The following is a 14,495-nucleotide window of genomic DNA, read 5'->3' as shown; positions in this document are numbered from 1 at the left end:
GCCAAAAAATGCTTTACTGTAGACTTTCAGGTAACATCTGGAACTAGTGTTTTTACAGCAAAAAATGGCAATAAAAACGCTAATGTATAGAAAAACACCAGCAAAAAATGATGTGTGAACAAATCCTAAGACCTCATGCACACGGCCGTATCGTCTTTTGCAATTTGCAAATCACGGATCCGCAAAACATGGATACCGGCCGTGTGTGTTCTGCATTCGGCCTTCAATAGACAAGATACAGATCACAAAACACGGCAGGGTCGTGTGCATGTAGCCTTAGGGCCCATTCAGACGGCCGTAGTGCTTTGGATGTGTGCGTTCCGCAATTTGGGGACCACACTTGGACGCAACCATAATAGAAAATGCATATTCTTGTCCGCAATTGCGGATAAGAATAGGGCAAGCTCTATCTTTTCCACGGAGCCGCGGAACGGAAACACGGATGCGGACTCATTCATACGGCGGTCTGAATGAGCCCTTAGGCTGCAGTTTTTCTGCACTAAAAAACCGCATGGAATCCGCCCTATGTGTAGACATGGTTTTGGTAATTATTTCATTAGACAAAGTGGGCGTTTCATTTGGCTAATCAATTCCTGATTGAATAAATATCAGAATGTGGAGACCTGAGCTCCTGTCTCTCAGTGGCCAAGGTAAGTTAGTAGTGGTTTGTGCTCTAGTTCAGCAGCTCCATCATGGGGTTTAAGTAACATCTCCCTGTGATGAGCTTATCATGCAGCTCTAACACAATAGACAATTGCCCTTTTCTTCAGATGTCCTGGAAGGGTGGGTGATGACTAATAGAGGAAGAAGATTTACACTGAATCAAAGCATCTTTAAGTTTTATAATTGTATGGTCAGGTTATTCCAAAAAAGTTGACCCACGCTGGGACCTTTATGGTCACAAGGCAATCAGCATGAAAGTGGTCATGTGCTGGATGAAGTACACTGGTATAAAAGGATTAGGGTGGGCTGGGAAACGCTCGACTGCATCAGAGGGATGGAGGGTCAAACAAACTAAAGGCTAGAAACTTGCTTGCTGGAAACCTGGTTCAGACTGTAGCAGGTACTGTTATTTACTTGATGTGAGTGAATACGTTATAGGCTAGCTGTCACTTGTATTGTGCTTTTTATTATACTGGATGTATTAGGTTTTTTGTTGTATCATTGATTTTTCAGAAAATAATGAAATGTAAGCGAGCGATTGTCTGGATAAATGCTGTGTTTCTGAGAGGTCTAAAAAAACTAAGCTTAACCAGAACAAAGTGGGACTCAATGTGAGTGTCCCTCCCAGTCTGTCACTGGAAAGTCTCCTAAGTAGGAACGCTCTTCAGTAAGGTGTCAGAACTTGTTTGGGTGTTTAATAACTTTGCTAATTTTGTGTGAAACAGTAGTTTTATAGATGAAAGAACATTACTGAATCACTGAGTCCCTTAGTCAAGATATGTAAACTAAAACTTTTAATCTATTCCTATTTACCTTTAATCAATCTTGTGAAAAATAATGCCTTTCATCAGTATGTTCCAGATCTTATTCCCAAAGACCATGACTAGTTGCAGTATATTTGACTTCTAATAAATGTTGCTCAAAGGTCTACTGGCATTTTGACCTATGTCTGCAGAAGTTACAGAAGACATTCATCATGCTGCCTGCTAATCTTGCTATTATGTAGGCTTCACTGAAGGAGGAGTCTGGCATCAAAGCTGGGAGGTTCTGTTTTTACTCCTTATGAGGCAGAATTTTATTATAGGCTTTAAAAGTTGTGTCTGTGACCACACCAGCTTTGTTGTACTCATACTTCCTCTTCTTTCAGCTGTGACTGTCCAGAACACAACTATGACGTTCTATGAAGCTTGGCGTTTCTGCTCGGTGGTATTGGTCTTCACACTCTTCCATGACCTGGTAACTGCACAGTTTCCTCGACAATGTGCCACTCCAGAGGCCTTACTCAGTGGCGAGTGCTGCCCAGGTGTATTTCCTCAATTGTCTCCAGATGCAAGTGACCAGTGTGGCTTTACTGTAGGTCGAGGGCTGTGTGGTCCGATTAGTGTGGACTCCAGGCCTCATGGACCTCAGTATCAGCTGGATGGAACAGATGACCGGGAACAATGGCCCATCCGTTTTTTTAACAGGACATGTATATGTAATGGCCGATTCTATGGTTATAACTGTGGCAGCTGCAGACCTGGATGGACAGGGGATAACTGTGACCAGCAACTTGTAGCAGGTAAGAATTTTTATATATAATTTTTTTTTTTTTTTTTTTTGGGATAGGATGACTTTTTTCATTAGGCTACAAACTTCATGCTTGTTTACATTGGTCATACAGGACCTCATACAAAAATGTAGAGGAAAGTTAGGAAAAATCATTGCTACATAGTCCACTGACCACTAAACCAAGTGTAAAGAAGTCTTAATGCTAAGGCTACGTTCACACTGATGTTTCTGGGTCCGCTTGCGGGATTCGTTTCAGGGCTCTCGCAAGCGGCCCAGATCAGTTAAGCCCCAATGCGTTCTGAAGGGATCCGTTCAGAATGCATTAATTTGGCTGCGTTTGGCCCCCGTTGCGTTATTTAGACTGTCACTAAAACGCAGCTTGCAGTGTTTTGGTGACCGTCTGACGATGCAGAGCCAAACTGATGTCATGACTTGCAATGTAAGTCAATGGGGACGGATCTGTTTTTCACTGACACCATATGGTGCAATTGAAAACTGATCCGTTCCCCATTGACTTTCAATGTAAGTCAGGACGGATCTGTTGCCTTAATTTTTATTTTTTATGTAAAATGTGTGCAGAAAAAAAAATCTTGGCTGGTCCTTTTAACCTGAAGAAAGTGCTCTTTAGTCATAGTAATGAATATGCTGTTTCATACTGTGTATGCTCACTTTATGCTCCTTTTATGTGCAATGCAAATGTGACTTTGTAGACACTTTTTTTTTTTTTATATTTTGCATAAAAATAATCACTAAGGATACAGCCACAGAGTGGTTGGGATGCGTCCATGCCATATGAGCCACAGAGGTATATTAACTAATTAAAACCGTGTTTGTTTGATCTTCATTGTTAATGGCCGCATAGTAATATGCAAAACTATGTATCTATGAAGACCAACTAAACAATGTGTTTCTACTTGGATAATATGGCTGCCTCTGTGGTTCATACGGTACCATGGTACTTGGCAGCATCTGAACCACAGCATGGAAGCTCTGTGTGGTGGATGTCCTTGTGGAAAAGGCTACATAAATACATCCTCTGTTAGCCTATGGGGATAAAGTGTCAATACCTCTGTTCTGCTGCAGAATATTCCAGAGTGCAAATAAATAGCAGATTTCATGTAGCTGAATATCTCCATTTTTAATAGAGATGTAATCTGCAACATAATTCACAAAGAAAATATCCATCCTGTTACATTGTGGAAAAATCCACAGCTTTGTAAGATCTGCACCTGCGGATTTTGTTGCGGAGGGCACCCTAATAAATAAGAGTGAAAATGGTAGTTTTAAGGACCTTTCAACGTATACAAGGAGAATTCCTGATGGTCTCTAGCTAGTCAAAACCAGAAAAGTTGTGTACATTATTCATTTTTTTTTATTTTTTTTTTTTATTGGGATTACATATTTTTTAATCTGGGTATGAATAAAAAGCATGACTTGCTTTCTTGTAGTGAGAAGAAATATATTGGATTTGCGTGCAGAAGAGAGGAGGCGATTTATTGCTGCACTTGATCTTGCAAAAAACACTGTACACCCCGACTACGTCATTGCAACACGCCATTACAATGAGCTCATTGACCAAGAGAGCAACACTACTAACTTTCAAAATATTTCAATTTATGATTTCTTTGTTTGGACCCATTACTACAGTGTTAGCAAAACATTTCTTGGCCCGGGCCAGGGGAGTGCCGGTGGCATAGACTTTTCTCATGAGGGTCCTGCTTTCCTTACCTGGCACAGATACCATTTGATGCAACTGGAAAGGGACATACAGGTATGGATTTTTTTGTTTGTGTTGATTAACCTTATGTATATATAAAGGGGTTCTTCGAGTAAAATATTGATGACTTATCCTGATGAATGTCTAATCAGGCTGCCATGCTCAAGTTTTTTAGTGTGTTTTTTTTGTTTTGTTTTTTTCCCCCTAAGGCCATGTGACCAATGATATTGACATGTCCATGTGCAGCTCAGACCCATTCAATGAATAGGCCTGGGCTGCAATACCATGTGCAGCCAGTATAAAATCTATGGCGCTATGCTTGAAATGTTGAGGAGCCCATAGCGCTCACAGGAGCTCTGCAGCTTCTTCAAATAGATGATCATGAGAGGTGCCCGCCGTCAGAATTGCGTCAGTTAGATATTAATGACTTATTCTGAGTATTGGTAATCCTTTAACACTTCTATTCCTGAGATGGTTGTGATTACCCTGCCTACACAATCTTTGATGGCTCTTTATGTATTAGTGTGTGGATTGGGTAATCGGGATTCTGCTTCTTCTAGGGATCCTGCTCCAGATCATATAATCTCTCAGAGCTTTGCTTCGAAGCCTTTGTCATATGTTACTCACATGGGGAAGAAGTAATTGCCTGACAGCTTTGCTTTAATGTTAACACTAGATAGATGTAGTTAATGAAGAGATCCAGTCTTTTAAGGGGTCGTGCAATAAAGAATAAACTACTTTACTTTTCACTCAAGTTTATTTTTATCAAGTACCCTAGCTCCCATTTCTCCTTTGGAATTTTTCTTTTTAAATTGACCTAATTTGCACTTTCCTCTTAAACCCCTCAGTTTGACTCCTGGTTTGTCATGTGACTACTGTCCAATCATGCCTTAGGGCAGTGAGATGTGTACTGACTAGTGTTGAGTGAAACAAAGTGCAATTTGTTTTGCAAATCATAAATTTGATTAGTCACTTTTTTGCGTTTTGTGATACTGAATCAATTTTTCCTGAAATGGCAGTAAATGTGCATACTCGCCACATTCATTTGATCATGGAGAGGCCATCTTGATTGAAGAACACATCCCAAATTTTTAACATCACCACACGGGTGAAATTTGGGGCACTTTTTTTTTTTTTTAATGATGGCCGCTGTGTTCATTTTCTACCGTCACTTATTCAACATGCTCGTTGTAACTTGACTTATAACAGATGCAACTTGTGCAAATGTCCATTTGTTAAAGATGCATTCCAAAAAAAATTCAATTATTTTTTTTTTAAAGACCCTGACCTGGTAGAAAGGTACATGATGTAAACTGTACTGAAGGTAATCTTACCAGTGACTATTTGATTTATCACCTCCCTTCCATTCCTCACCGGTCATGTGACTAACACTGACTTTCCAAATAACACCGCATCTTGTGTGGACAGGAAGCCAGTTTCTCTGTATATTGCTATAGCCAGGGGCATGCATGGAAATCACTGGGCCCCATGGCTATAATTTTAATGGGGGAGGGGGCCTAATCCCACGCACTGCCCTGGCTCCTCCCCTGCCACACCCCCATTTGCCAATAAAGACATGTATACATGACCTACTAAAACCGTTAGGATAAATCTCTATTCTTTTATTAACCAACTTTGTTGCAGTAACACATCACTGCTCCTGTCTGCTTTGGTAAAGCCGGGCATAAATGAGCTGTGTCAGGCACTGGACGCCATATGTATGCGAGCTGAGCGAGTGCAGGGCAGGAGCACGCATACACATCACTCCTGTCTGTCCACTGTGCTAAAACCTGACATGGCCTGTCCTCCACCTCTTAATCCCTTTGCTACCAGCACCATTTTTTTTCATCACTAATTTAATAAAATCTGATCAAAAAGTCACACTCCAAAATGGTATCGATAAAAGATTGTCCTGCTATTGACTGCCCCCATGTCGCTGGATGTTTTGATCTGCGTGACAGGAGGGAGGCAGTGGTGGCTGTGCGGGCATCAGGAGCAATGTGGGTGTCGGGAATGAGGTGGGTAAGGTGCCAGGCATTTTGGGGGGCACTATAGGGGTTGGATAACCCCTTTTTTGAAGGGTTTGTCAGCTGAAAAATGGGTATTAAGCTGGCTGACATAACTATTAGTGCCATCTCACTGCCCAAAGCCTTTATTGAGAAACCAACTTTTATAATTTGCTAATTGTCCTCTAGGAGGGGGGGGGGGGGGCATTGAACCTGCTCCTAGAGGCTCTGTTTGCCCACCTTTTTCACAGCGCTGCTCTCCTCCCACCAGTTGTATCTGCAGTGGGTGCAGGTTGCAGTGTAAGTTTTTTTTTTTTTTTTTGTCTTGTGCCTTCAGTGAAAAGGTGGGCAAACAGACCCTCTAGGAGCAGGTTCAACCCCCCCCCCCCCCCCCCATCCTCTCCTAGAGGCTAATTAGCAAATTATAAGTTTGCTTTTCTCAAAAGCTTTAGGCAGTGAGATGGCACTAATGGTCATGTCGTGACATTGGCACATCGCGAATGTCAGCCAGCTTAATACCCACTTTTCAGGTGACAGAAACCCTTTAACTCCTTGCTGCGGATGGAAGTGGTGTGCTGGGGGAGGGGCCTAAGTACTTACACAAAATTCATACACAGGTAGGTGGTATGAGATCAGGTCCATGCCTCACTATGTAGTATCTGTTCTGGTGGACAGCACACCATGCCGATTGTAATACTGCGCATGTCCTGAATTCATGCTGACCTAACAAAATGTATGGGCAAACCTGAGGTGATTTACTAGAGTGTATGGGCAAATGGGAGATGTATGTGCTAACAGAAGGTTAGGTTGGCTGTCTGAACTCAATCGCCAGGGGAGAAGTAGAAAAGGGTCGGTTCCTGGCTACATCAACACCCTATGATTAAACTGTCTTTTGCAGAGTATACGTAGTAGGTGGGGCCTTCCATGCGCTCCAGGCCCCATAGCAATGGCATGGTCTGCCTATATTGGTGGTGCGCCACTCCCTATAGCAGCCTCAATGTCAGTCTTGGGGCTTGTTCACATGACCTCTTTTGCGTTCCGTATAAGGAACCATTCATTTCAATGGTTCTGCAAAAAACAATGCATTCAGTTTCCATTTTTCCGTTCCGTTGAAAGATGGCACATGTCCTATTGCCTGCAAATCACGTTCCATGGCTCCATTCAAGTCAATGGGTCTGCAAAAAGAACACATACAGAAATGCATCGTATGTCTTCCATATCAGTTCTGTTTTTGCGGAAAGATCTATTGAAAATGTTATGCCCAGCCCAATTTTTTTCTATGTAAATACTGTATACACCATACAGAAAAACAAACAAAAAGGAACAGTTCTGTGAAAAACAGCCCGCAAAACATGGGAAAAGACATACGGTTGTGTTAACGAGCCCTTATAGGAATGTCAGTTGGAGATCAGAGTGCTGGTCACATGACACAGCTAAGGATCAGAAGGCAGGTTATAACAGAGAATCTCATCCTTATGTCTGTGTATTGTCAACAGACACTGCACATAGTGGTGTGGTTATTGAAGGGAAGGAGCATGTGCATCTTGTATCAAGACTTCACTACAGGATGTCCAACAGCAAATTACTTTAAAACTAGTTTGCTACAGGGTGCAATGGTAGGCTGATAACTTTAGAATAAGGCAGTTTTGATAAATGGTATAGGAGGAAAGTGATATATCTGAGCAGGATACATTTATATTTGCGCAACCCTGTAACATGTTGGTTCCCAGACCATAATGTGTTTATTTGGATAAAAAAAATCTGCCTGTTAGCTTGGGCTTTCTGATTTGAGGGATGGACAGTATAGGATTTGGAAGTAACCAGGAATGATGCCCTTAATGAAATTAACTTGTATAATGACATACAGTTTTGCAAGTTACTTTGAGAAAATAATCAGTCACTGGAGTGTTAAGATGAAGCCATGTTATTGAGCTTTGCTTTGAAAGTGTACAGCATACTGACAGATGGTCTGAGGCGCTTGATATTAGATGAGTGGATCAATTTTACATTAATTTAAGAATTTCTCCAGAACTTTTTAGCAAATGCAAAGTTCTTATCTTGGGATTTGTCCTACATAAATCAGTTTAAAATGGCGGTCAGCAAAAAAAAGGATGCTGCTCGTGTGCCTTCTGCAATTTGCAGAACGGATGGCCTTTTATAGAAATGCCTATTCTTGGCCGCCAAATCTTTGCGAGGCCACAGAATGGAGCAACGGATGCGGACAGCAGAGTGCGATCCCCATCTTTTGTGGCCCCATTTAAGTGAATATCCTCCCCTCTTAGCCACCCCACATCCACAAGCAATAGATGGTCATTGTCAACGTCAAAATCAACTCCTTCTGCTCCACTGAGTGTCCTTGTTTTAGACAGTGATTTCTATCAGTGATGGTGAGCCAAAACCAGGATTAGAGCCTTCAGAGATGAGAGAAAATGAATTCAACACGGACAGAGTGAATAAGCCATAACTGTGCAGGCAGGACATTTTATTTTCTAATTCAGAACAAGTACAGCAATAACAAATACAACTGTTTACTACTTTTGCACATTAAAACCCCTTTAACGTGATTTTTTGCAGCTTCAGTTTTGCAGAAAGACTTGTACTTTCTATTGGTATTTTGGGGTACTATATTTCAGTGTTAACCATGCAGGATAAAGCAAATAACTATGCAGTGCAGGTCATTACGGATGCGGTGATGCCAAATGTGTAGGGTTTTCTTTATTTAGCATATTTTTTTTTCCATTCAATTTGATCTTCTAATTTACTGTATACAGTGAAGTATTATACTTTCAGTACTACACAGGCAATCACTGGGGTCTTTCATTAGGCTGCTATACTCAGACACCGGCACCTTGTAATATAACTTGCAGCAGTGCCAATGCCAGAAAGAGGGAGCCCCTCTCTAAACGACTTGGATGCTCCAGTTGCTATTGACCTAAGGGGTTAAATGGCCAGGAGTAGTGCTTCTGCTGATCTGGGCTGTTAAAGCAGGAGCTCGGGTTTTCATGAAATCCAAGATCCTCTGCTGCACAGGAGACCCATGCAGCGCTTGGACTAGGCCACTGTAAAAAAAGGCAGGGGCCTAGCCTATGACCTGTTAGTGACCACCATAAAAAGGATATTGGTGGTCACTATAGATGAGTGAAGTTATCAAATTTGCTTCAGCTGCATTTCATTGTATGTGGCGGGTGCAATGACTAGGAATGGCAACTGTGCTGCCACCCATCATCGAACCCCCTCATATGCTGCGTTTATCACTGATCGTGGCATCTGACATTAACATGGAGGTCTTTCAGGAGTTAATCTGGGTTTAAAAAAAAAAAACACACTGGCAGATGTCTACTACCACAGGAAGTTTTTGGACAACTTGATTTAATTTTTATATGAACTTGCATAATCTGCCATTTTATTTTTTAAGGGGCTGTTTACCACCAGCTACCATGCCTTTACCCATAGCTATATATTGCTGTCACATTGACCTTACTAAGGCTCTTTTGTATTAGAGGTTAGATGCAGTCATGAAGACCCCAGAGTGCCCTGTACGACTTTTCAGAGAAACTGAGCACTATGATTCTGGTCAAATGTGTGACTGAATCAATATAAATGAATTTATGGAATTTTATTCAGCTCTACTTGATAGGCATGCTGCCCCCACACTCCAGGTGATTGGCAGTTTGTGTTCACTACTGTACATAGCGGAGGTAGTGTGCATATCAAGTACTTCATTATACTGTTAGCATGGTGTACACTTTCAAAGTTCTATTTACATGCATCATAACTCCAAGGAATTCAATTTCTGAACACAATATATTTACCTCACACCCAGCGCTGCTGCTTCTCCCTGTACACTGATGAAAATATCTGGGTGACTCTAGGGAGGCTCGTCCCCGCCTGCCATTGGCTGTGCTCCCCCCACCCCCCTCCAGATGTGTTCATCCGTATACTGGGAGAAGCAACAGCGGTGGTGCAGGGTAAGTATATTACCTGTAAGGAACCTGGCACATGTGGGGGGGTTTGAGAAATTGGGTAACCCCTTTAATGACCTAGCCTCAAAGGTCTTAAGAACAAGTTTTATATAAATATAGATACCAAAAATTTTATTTAAATTTAACACATGGCAGTTTGACAACCCAAATTTTGTTGGGCTACCACAATTTCTAGCGTTTATGTAACTTGTAAAATATGTGACGTGGGGTTAGTTAATGTGTTGAGTTTACGGGGGGGGGAGGAAGAAGTGCAGGTCTGAAGTTCCTATGAAGCTCTAAAGTTGGCAGGGTTCCATAAGAACATAGCAATTCTGCTTCTAAAATACACTGCATTGAATTACTATTGAAATTCACTGCAATCAAATTGCTTATAGAAATTTAGGGTGACCGTTTTAAATATTTTTTTTTTTTTCAAATTTAATACAAAAAACTACTTGTATGAATGTGTTAAAACTGACCCATGGCCTTATATTTATATTATGACATGAGAAACCATAAAAACAAAACCAATAAAAGGAACGTGTTCCTTTCCTGCACCTGCCTGCTCATCAGTGAAGGTGACTGCTGCATTTACATTATGGGGAGTATAGGGAGGAGCGATCGCTAATACCATTGCTCGTCCCATACAGAATCACTGTTTGCAGGCAGTGTTTAGATGCCACAATATGCTGTTGCCAAACAATGATTTAAGTGACCGCACAAAAGATTACATTAAATCATGAACCAACTTTTCACTCCATCTGGTAACTGGTGGCACCAATTCACCATGAGATGATCTCTAATGAGCATTCCTTTAATATTAAAGTGTAATTGGTTTGGTTTATAGTGTTTTTTTATTAGACTGACTAACACTCAGTTACAGCTTTATCTTCAGCATGTTACTGATTACTAAAGACTCCTGTGTAATAATAAGTCCGATAGGCAGGGTTATGGACATTGATAGTTAGGCCACTTGTCCATAGTCGGGGACAGCAGTAGTAAGAGGCAGGCTTGAAGCCTGTTACACACAGGTGTCTTCAGTGCGCAGTAGGACTGAAGACTTGTTCTCCACAATTCTCAGAGCTTTGCGAAAAACTCTTTACATGGTTTTCCAGTAGAAAGAAATTGCTTTCTCCTATAAAGTATATTACAAAAAAGTCTAACATCCCAGTCCCTACACTGTATATTAAAAATAAACAAACTTACACATAGCTCTTCCTCAGATGGGTATAATCTGAAAGTAAACAGATCAGTAGAAGTTATCCCTTGTGATCTTTTCAGGATTTCTACAAGACTATTAGACTGCAATATTTTCTGCATGCTAGTGGTACAGTGAGGGCAACTATTGTGTATTCCTTTTTACTTTTATGGTTCACTTCTAGGTTTATGCTTTTAAATCTATGACTAGCCTGTTTAGCTATTCTAACTTCAATTCCTAAGTGTATTCCATGCATAACCAATCTTTTATGTTTAGAATCTTTTACAGGATCCTTCTTTTGCACTTCCTTACTGGAACTTTGCTATTGGTGGAAATGAATGTGACATTTGTACAGATGACCTTGTCGGTGCAAGAAGCAATTTTGATCAAAATCTCTTAAGTCCCAACTCTGTGTTCTCTCGTTGGCAAGTTGTATGTGAATTTGTGGAGGATTATGAAAGCTTAGGCACAATCTGTAACAGTAAGTACTTGCTAGAGAAAGTAAACGGACTTGACTGACCACATGGATGCATATAATGGAGACTTTTTTGCTAGCTTGACATATGCAATTACCTTTATTACAGATACAGTGGGTAACTCAATCAGAAGAAATCCTGCTGGTAATATTGCTCGTCCAATGGTACAAAGGCTTCCTGAACCAGAAGATGTAGTTCTCTGCTTGGAGGTCAATTTGTTTGATACTCCACCATTCTTTTCAAACTCTACAGAAAGCTTTCGGAATTCCATTGAAGGTAATGAAGGCACCGCTTCAATGTTTAATAGAGGTCTATGCAGAGTATGAGAGCTAAACATGCGCACCCCTCTTTTCCTTGTGATGTGTGTTTTATTTTATAGGTTACAGTGAACCTTCTGGGCAATATAATCCCACAGTAAGAAGTCTTCATAATCTAGCTCATCTGTTCCTAAATGGTACAGGGGGTCAAACTCACTTGTCTCCAAATGATCCAATCTTTGTGCTTCTTCATACCTTTACTGATGCAGTTTTTGATGAATGGCTGAGGAGACATAATGTGGGTAAGATCTTCTTCCTTAGTAAACTGCAATCAACATAAATTTTTATTTTCTCCCCAAACATGCTTATGGACTTGACTATTACAGCTCTTATCCACTGAGATCAGGAAAGCTTGATGAAAGATGTCAAATACTGGCACTAAATTGTTTATGGCTTAACATGTACCTCTACTCTCCATCCTTTAGATATTAATCAGTATCCACTGGAAGATGCACCAATTGGTCATAACCGGCAATACAACATGGTTCCATTCTGGCCACCAGTGACCAATATTGAAATGTTTAACTTGGCTACAGACAATCTAGGATATTCATATGATGTCCAGTGGCCTAGTAAGTAACGGGCTAGAAAAGACTTAGTGCAATTTGCTGTATCAAACTAGAATATTTTATATTCTAAAGTAGAGGTTAAAGTGTTTAAAACCTGCCCACAGGTCTATGGTATTGAGGATAGGTCATCAATAGTAATTGGAGAACTATTTTAATGAAAGTGGAAACTGGAGCTGACCTACTTCAAGGGGTTGCTTGGCTTAGGCCTCTTTAACACAGCATAATGGATTAGGTCCGGGTGAGTTCAGGGAAACTCACCATTTTGCAAGCAAGTTCAGGCAGTTTTGTCTGCAATTACATTCAGGTTTTTTTTTTTTTTTTTTTTTTTTTTTTTTTTCTTCCCTCGTGTTTAACTGTTTACAAACATCTCTTAGCAACGATCCAGTGAAACGCATTGCAGCCGCACTTCCGGCTGCAATGAGTTTTTCACTGAAGCCCCATTCACTTCTATGGGCTGTGTGAATATAGAACATGCTGCGTTTTTCACTCAACGCAGAACTGATGCATTAAAAAACTAATGTACACAGACCCATTGAAATGAATGGTTCAGGTTTCAGTGTGGGTGTTGTGTTCACATCACGCATTGCACCCGTGCAGAAAACTCCCTTGTGTGAAAAGGACCTTAGAAATTCAAGGGAGGTGGCCCTTATTAGAAGAGGGGAAACTACGAAACAGTCCCTTGCTTTGCTTTAGTGCAGGCCAACCTGAGGCTCTCCAGCTGTTGCGAAACTAACTCCCAGCATGCTCAGACTGCCTATGGATCAGCCTGCCACAGGGCATTGTGGGAGTTGTAGTTTTGCAACAGCTGGAGAGCCGCAGGTTGGCCATGCCTGCAGTTTAGACGGTCTATCACTTAGGTGCTTTGTATTGATGGCTCATGTGTGATTAATCTTCCATGCATCACCGCCATAGGGAGACACTTGCAACTGGCTCCTTTACAGGTTTCCTTTTAAGAAGATAATTTGCTGCTCATTAAAATTGAGTTCTTTGATGCACTGCTCTAAATCTATATGCTAGTTAGAACAGTTTCTAACTATTTCTATTACCTTTTAGGTCAGGCACTAAGCAGTACAGAGATCGTCACCATAGCAGTTATAGCAGCTCTTTTTCTTGTGGCTATAATTTTTGCTGGTGTCACATGTGCTGTTCGACGCAGAAGCGGAAAGAGTGATGTACTTCAGCCACTCCTTGGTGAATCCTATCCACGTTATGCTGAAGATAAAGAAAATACAGAATCGGTGTGAAATATCTAAAAAGTCTACCAGTTTAAGTGATTTCCTTGACTCTAGTGCCGAGCAGTAATCTAGAAGCCTTTTGGTATACTGTAAAATGGAAAGTCTATTTCAAATTGTTGCTGAGAATACTACAACATGCAGTTGGCTTCAATTTCACGTAAATGCCTATCTGTGCTGCTAGCAAAAATGTAATTACACTGTAATGTGAGAACAGATGTTAATCACTGTATGAAACTGCATGAACCCACAGTTTGGATGGTGACCATTGTAGTCCTTTGAGCTGCTATTCATAAACTTTAAAGGCCAAACCTAAATTGACCATGAATAATAAAAAAAAAAATTGACACTTCTAGTGTGTGGATATTAATTTCCATGTGAAGAGTGTGGGTTTGACACGGTAGTCTCATAGACTAAAGCTTCACATAGATGGCGACTGTCTTTACTAGAGCAGCATCACATAGGGGTACTTTGCTGCGTAATATGGAAGACCTATTACCTCCATTAGAGCTCTATTTTACAAGGTAATTTTGCTGACATATAGACTTGTGGGACAGTACAATAATAGATTACACAAAAGGTGTAGACTACACCATGCAGTATTAATATTTCAGTTACTATAGGGGTTATCTGAGATTTTTACTGATTATCTATTCTCTGGATAGGTCCCCATTATCTGATTGGGGGTACAACTCTCTCACAGTAGCACCATGACTGCCTCTGCTCCTCGAGCACAGCGCCGTCCATTTGATAGCAGATGTGCTTGGTATCGCACTTCAATAAGGCCACGTAAAAAATTAAGGT

At 40.9% G+C, this 14,495-nt stretch overlaps 1 protein-coding gene across 2 annotated transcripts; it reads left to right on the top strand.

The window, feature by feature from the left end:
• Positions 1-996: 996 nt before the first annotated feature.
• On the top strand, positions 997-14,043 carry TYRP1 (tyrosinase related protein 1). Of its 2 annotated transcripts, none has more exons than XM_044287048.1 (8): positions 997-1,063; positions 1,811-2,224; positions 3,663-3,985; positions 11,374-11,578; positions 11,682-11,849; positions 11,953-12,132; positions 12,316-12,462; positions 13,513-14,043. In XM_044287048.1, exons 2-8 carry the CDS (start codon positions 1,834-1,836, stop codon positions 13,701-13,703), a joined length of 1,605 nt encoding a protein of 534 aa, XP_044142983.1. In that variant the 5' UTR covers positions 997-1,063; positions 1,811-1,833; the 3' UTR covers positions 13,704-14,043. The 2 variants fall into 2 exon arrangements, with proteins under 2 accessions (XP_044142983.1, XP_044142992.1); XM_044287057.1 differs by having other exon boundaries at positions 1,018-1,082.
• Positions 14,044-14,495: the final 452 nt, after the last annotated feature.

The sequence above is a fragment of the Bufo gargarizans genome, chromosome 1 (assembly GCF_014858855.1).
Source record: "Bufo gargarizans isolate SCDJY-AF-19 chromosome 1, ASM1485885v1, whole genome shotgun sequence".
In the NCBI taxonomy this organism is placed as follows: Eukaryota; Metazoa; Chordata; class Amphibia; order Anura; family Bufonidae; genus Bufo; species Bufo gargarizans.
The sequence above is the reverse complement of the archived record's forward strand: the minus strand, read 5'-3'. Positions and strand labels throughout refer to the sequence as shown.

Excerpts from the sequence above, each read along its gene's own strand:
- TYRP1 (XM_044287048.1), top strand. The coding sequence starts at position 1,834 with ATGACGTTCTATGAAGCTTGGCGTTTCTGCTCGGTGGTATTGGTCTTC. Across the intron at positions 11,850-11,952 it reads CTTTCGGAATTCCATTGAAG|GTTACAGTGAACCTTCTGGG; the intron begins GTAATGAAGGCA and ends TTTATTTTATAG. Across the intron at positions 12,133-12,315 it reads GCTGAGGAGACATAATGTGG|ATATTAATCAGTATCCACTG; the intron begins GTAAGATCTTCT and ends TCCATCCTTTAG.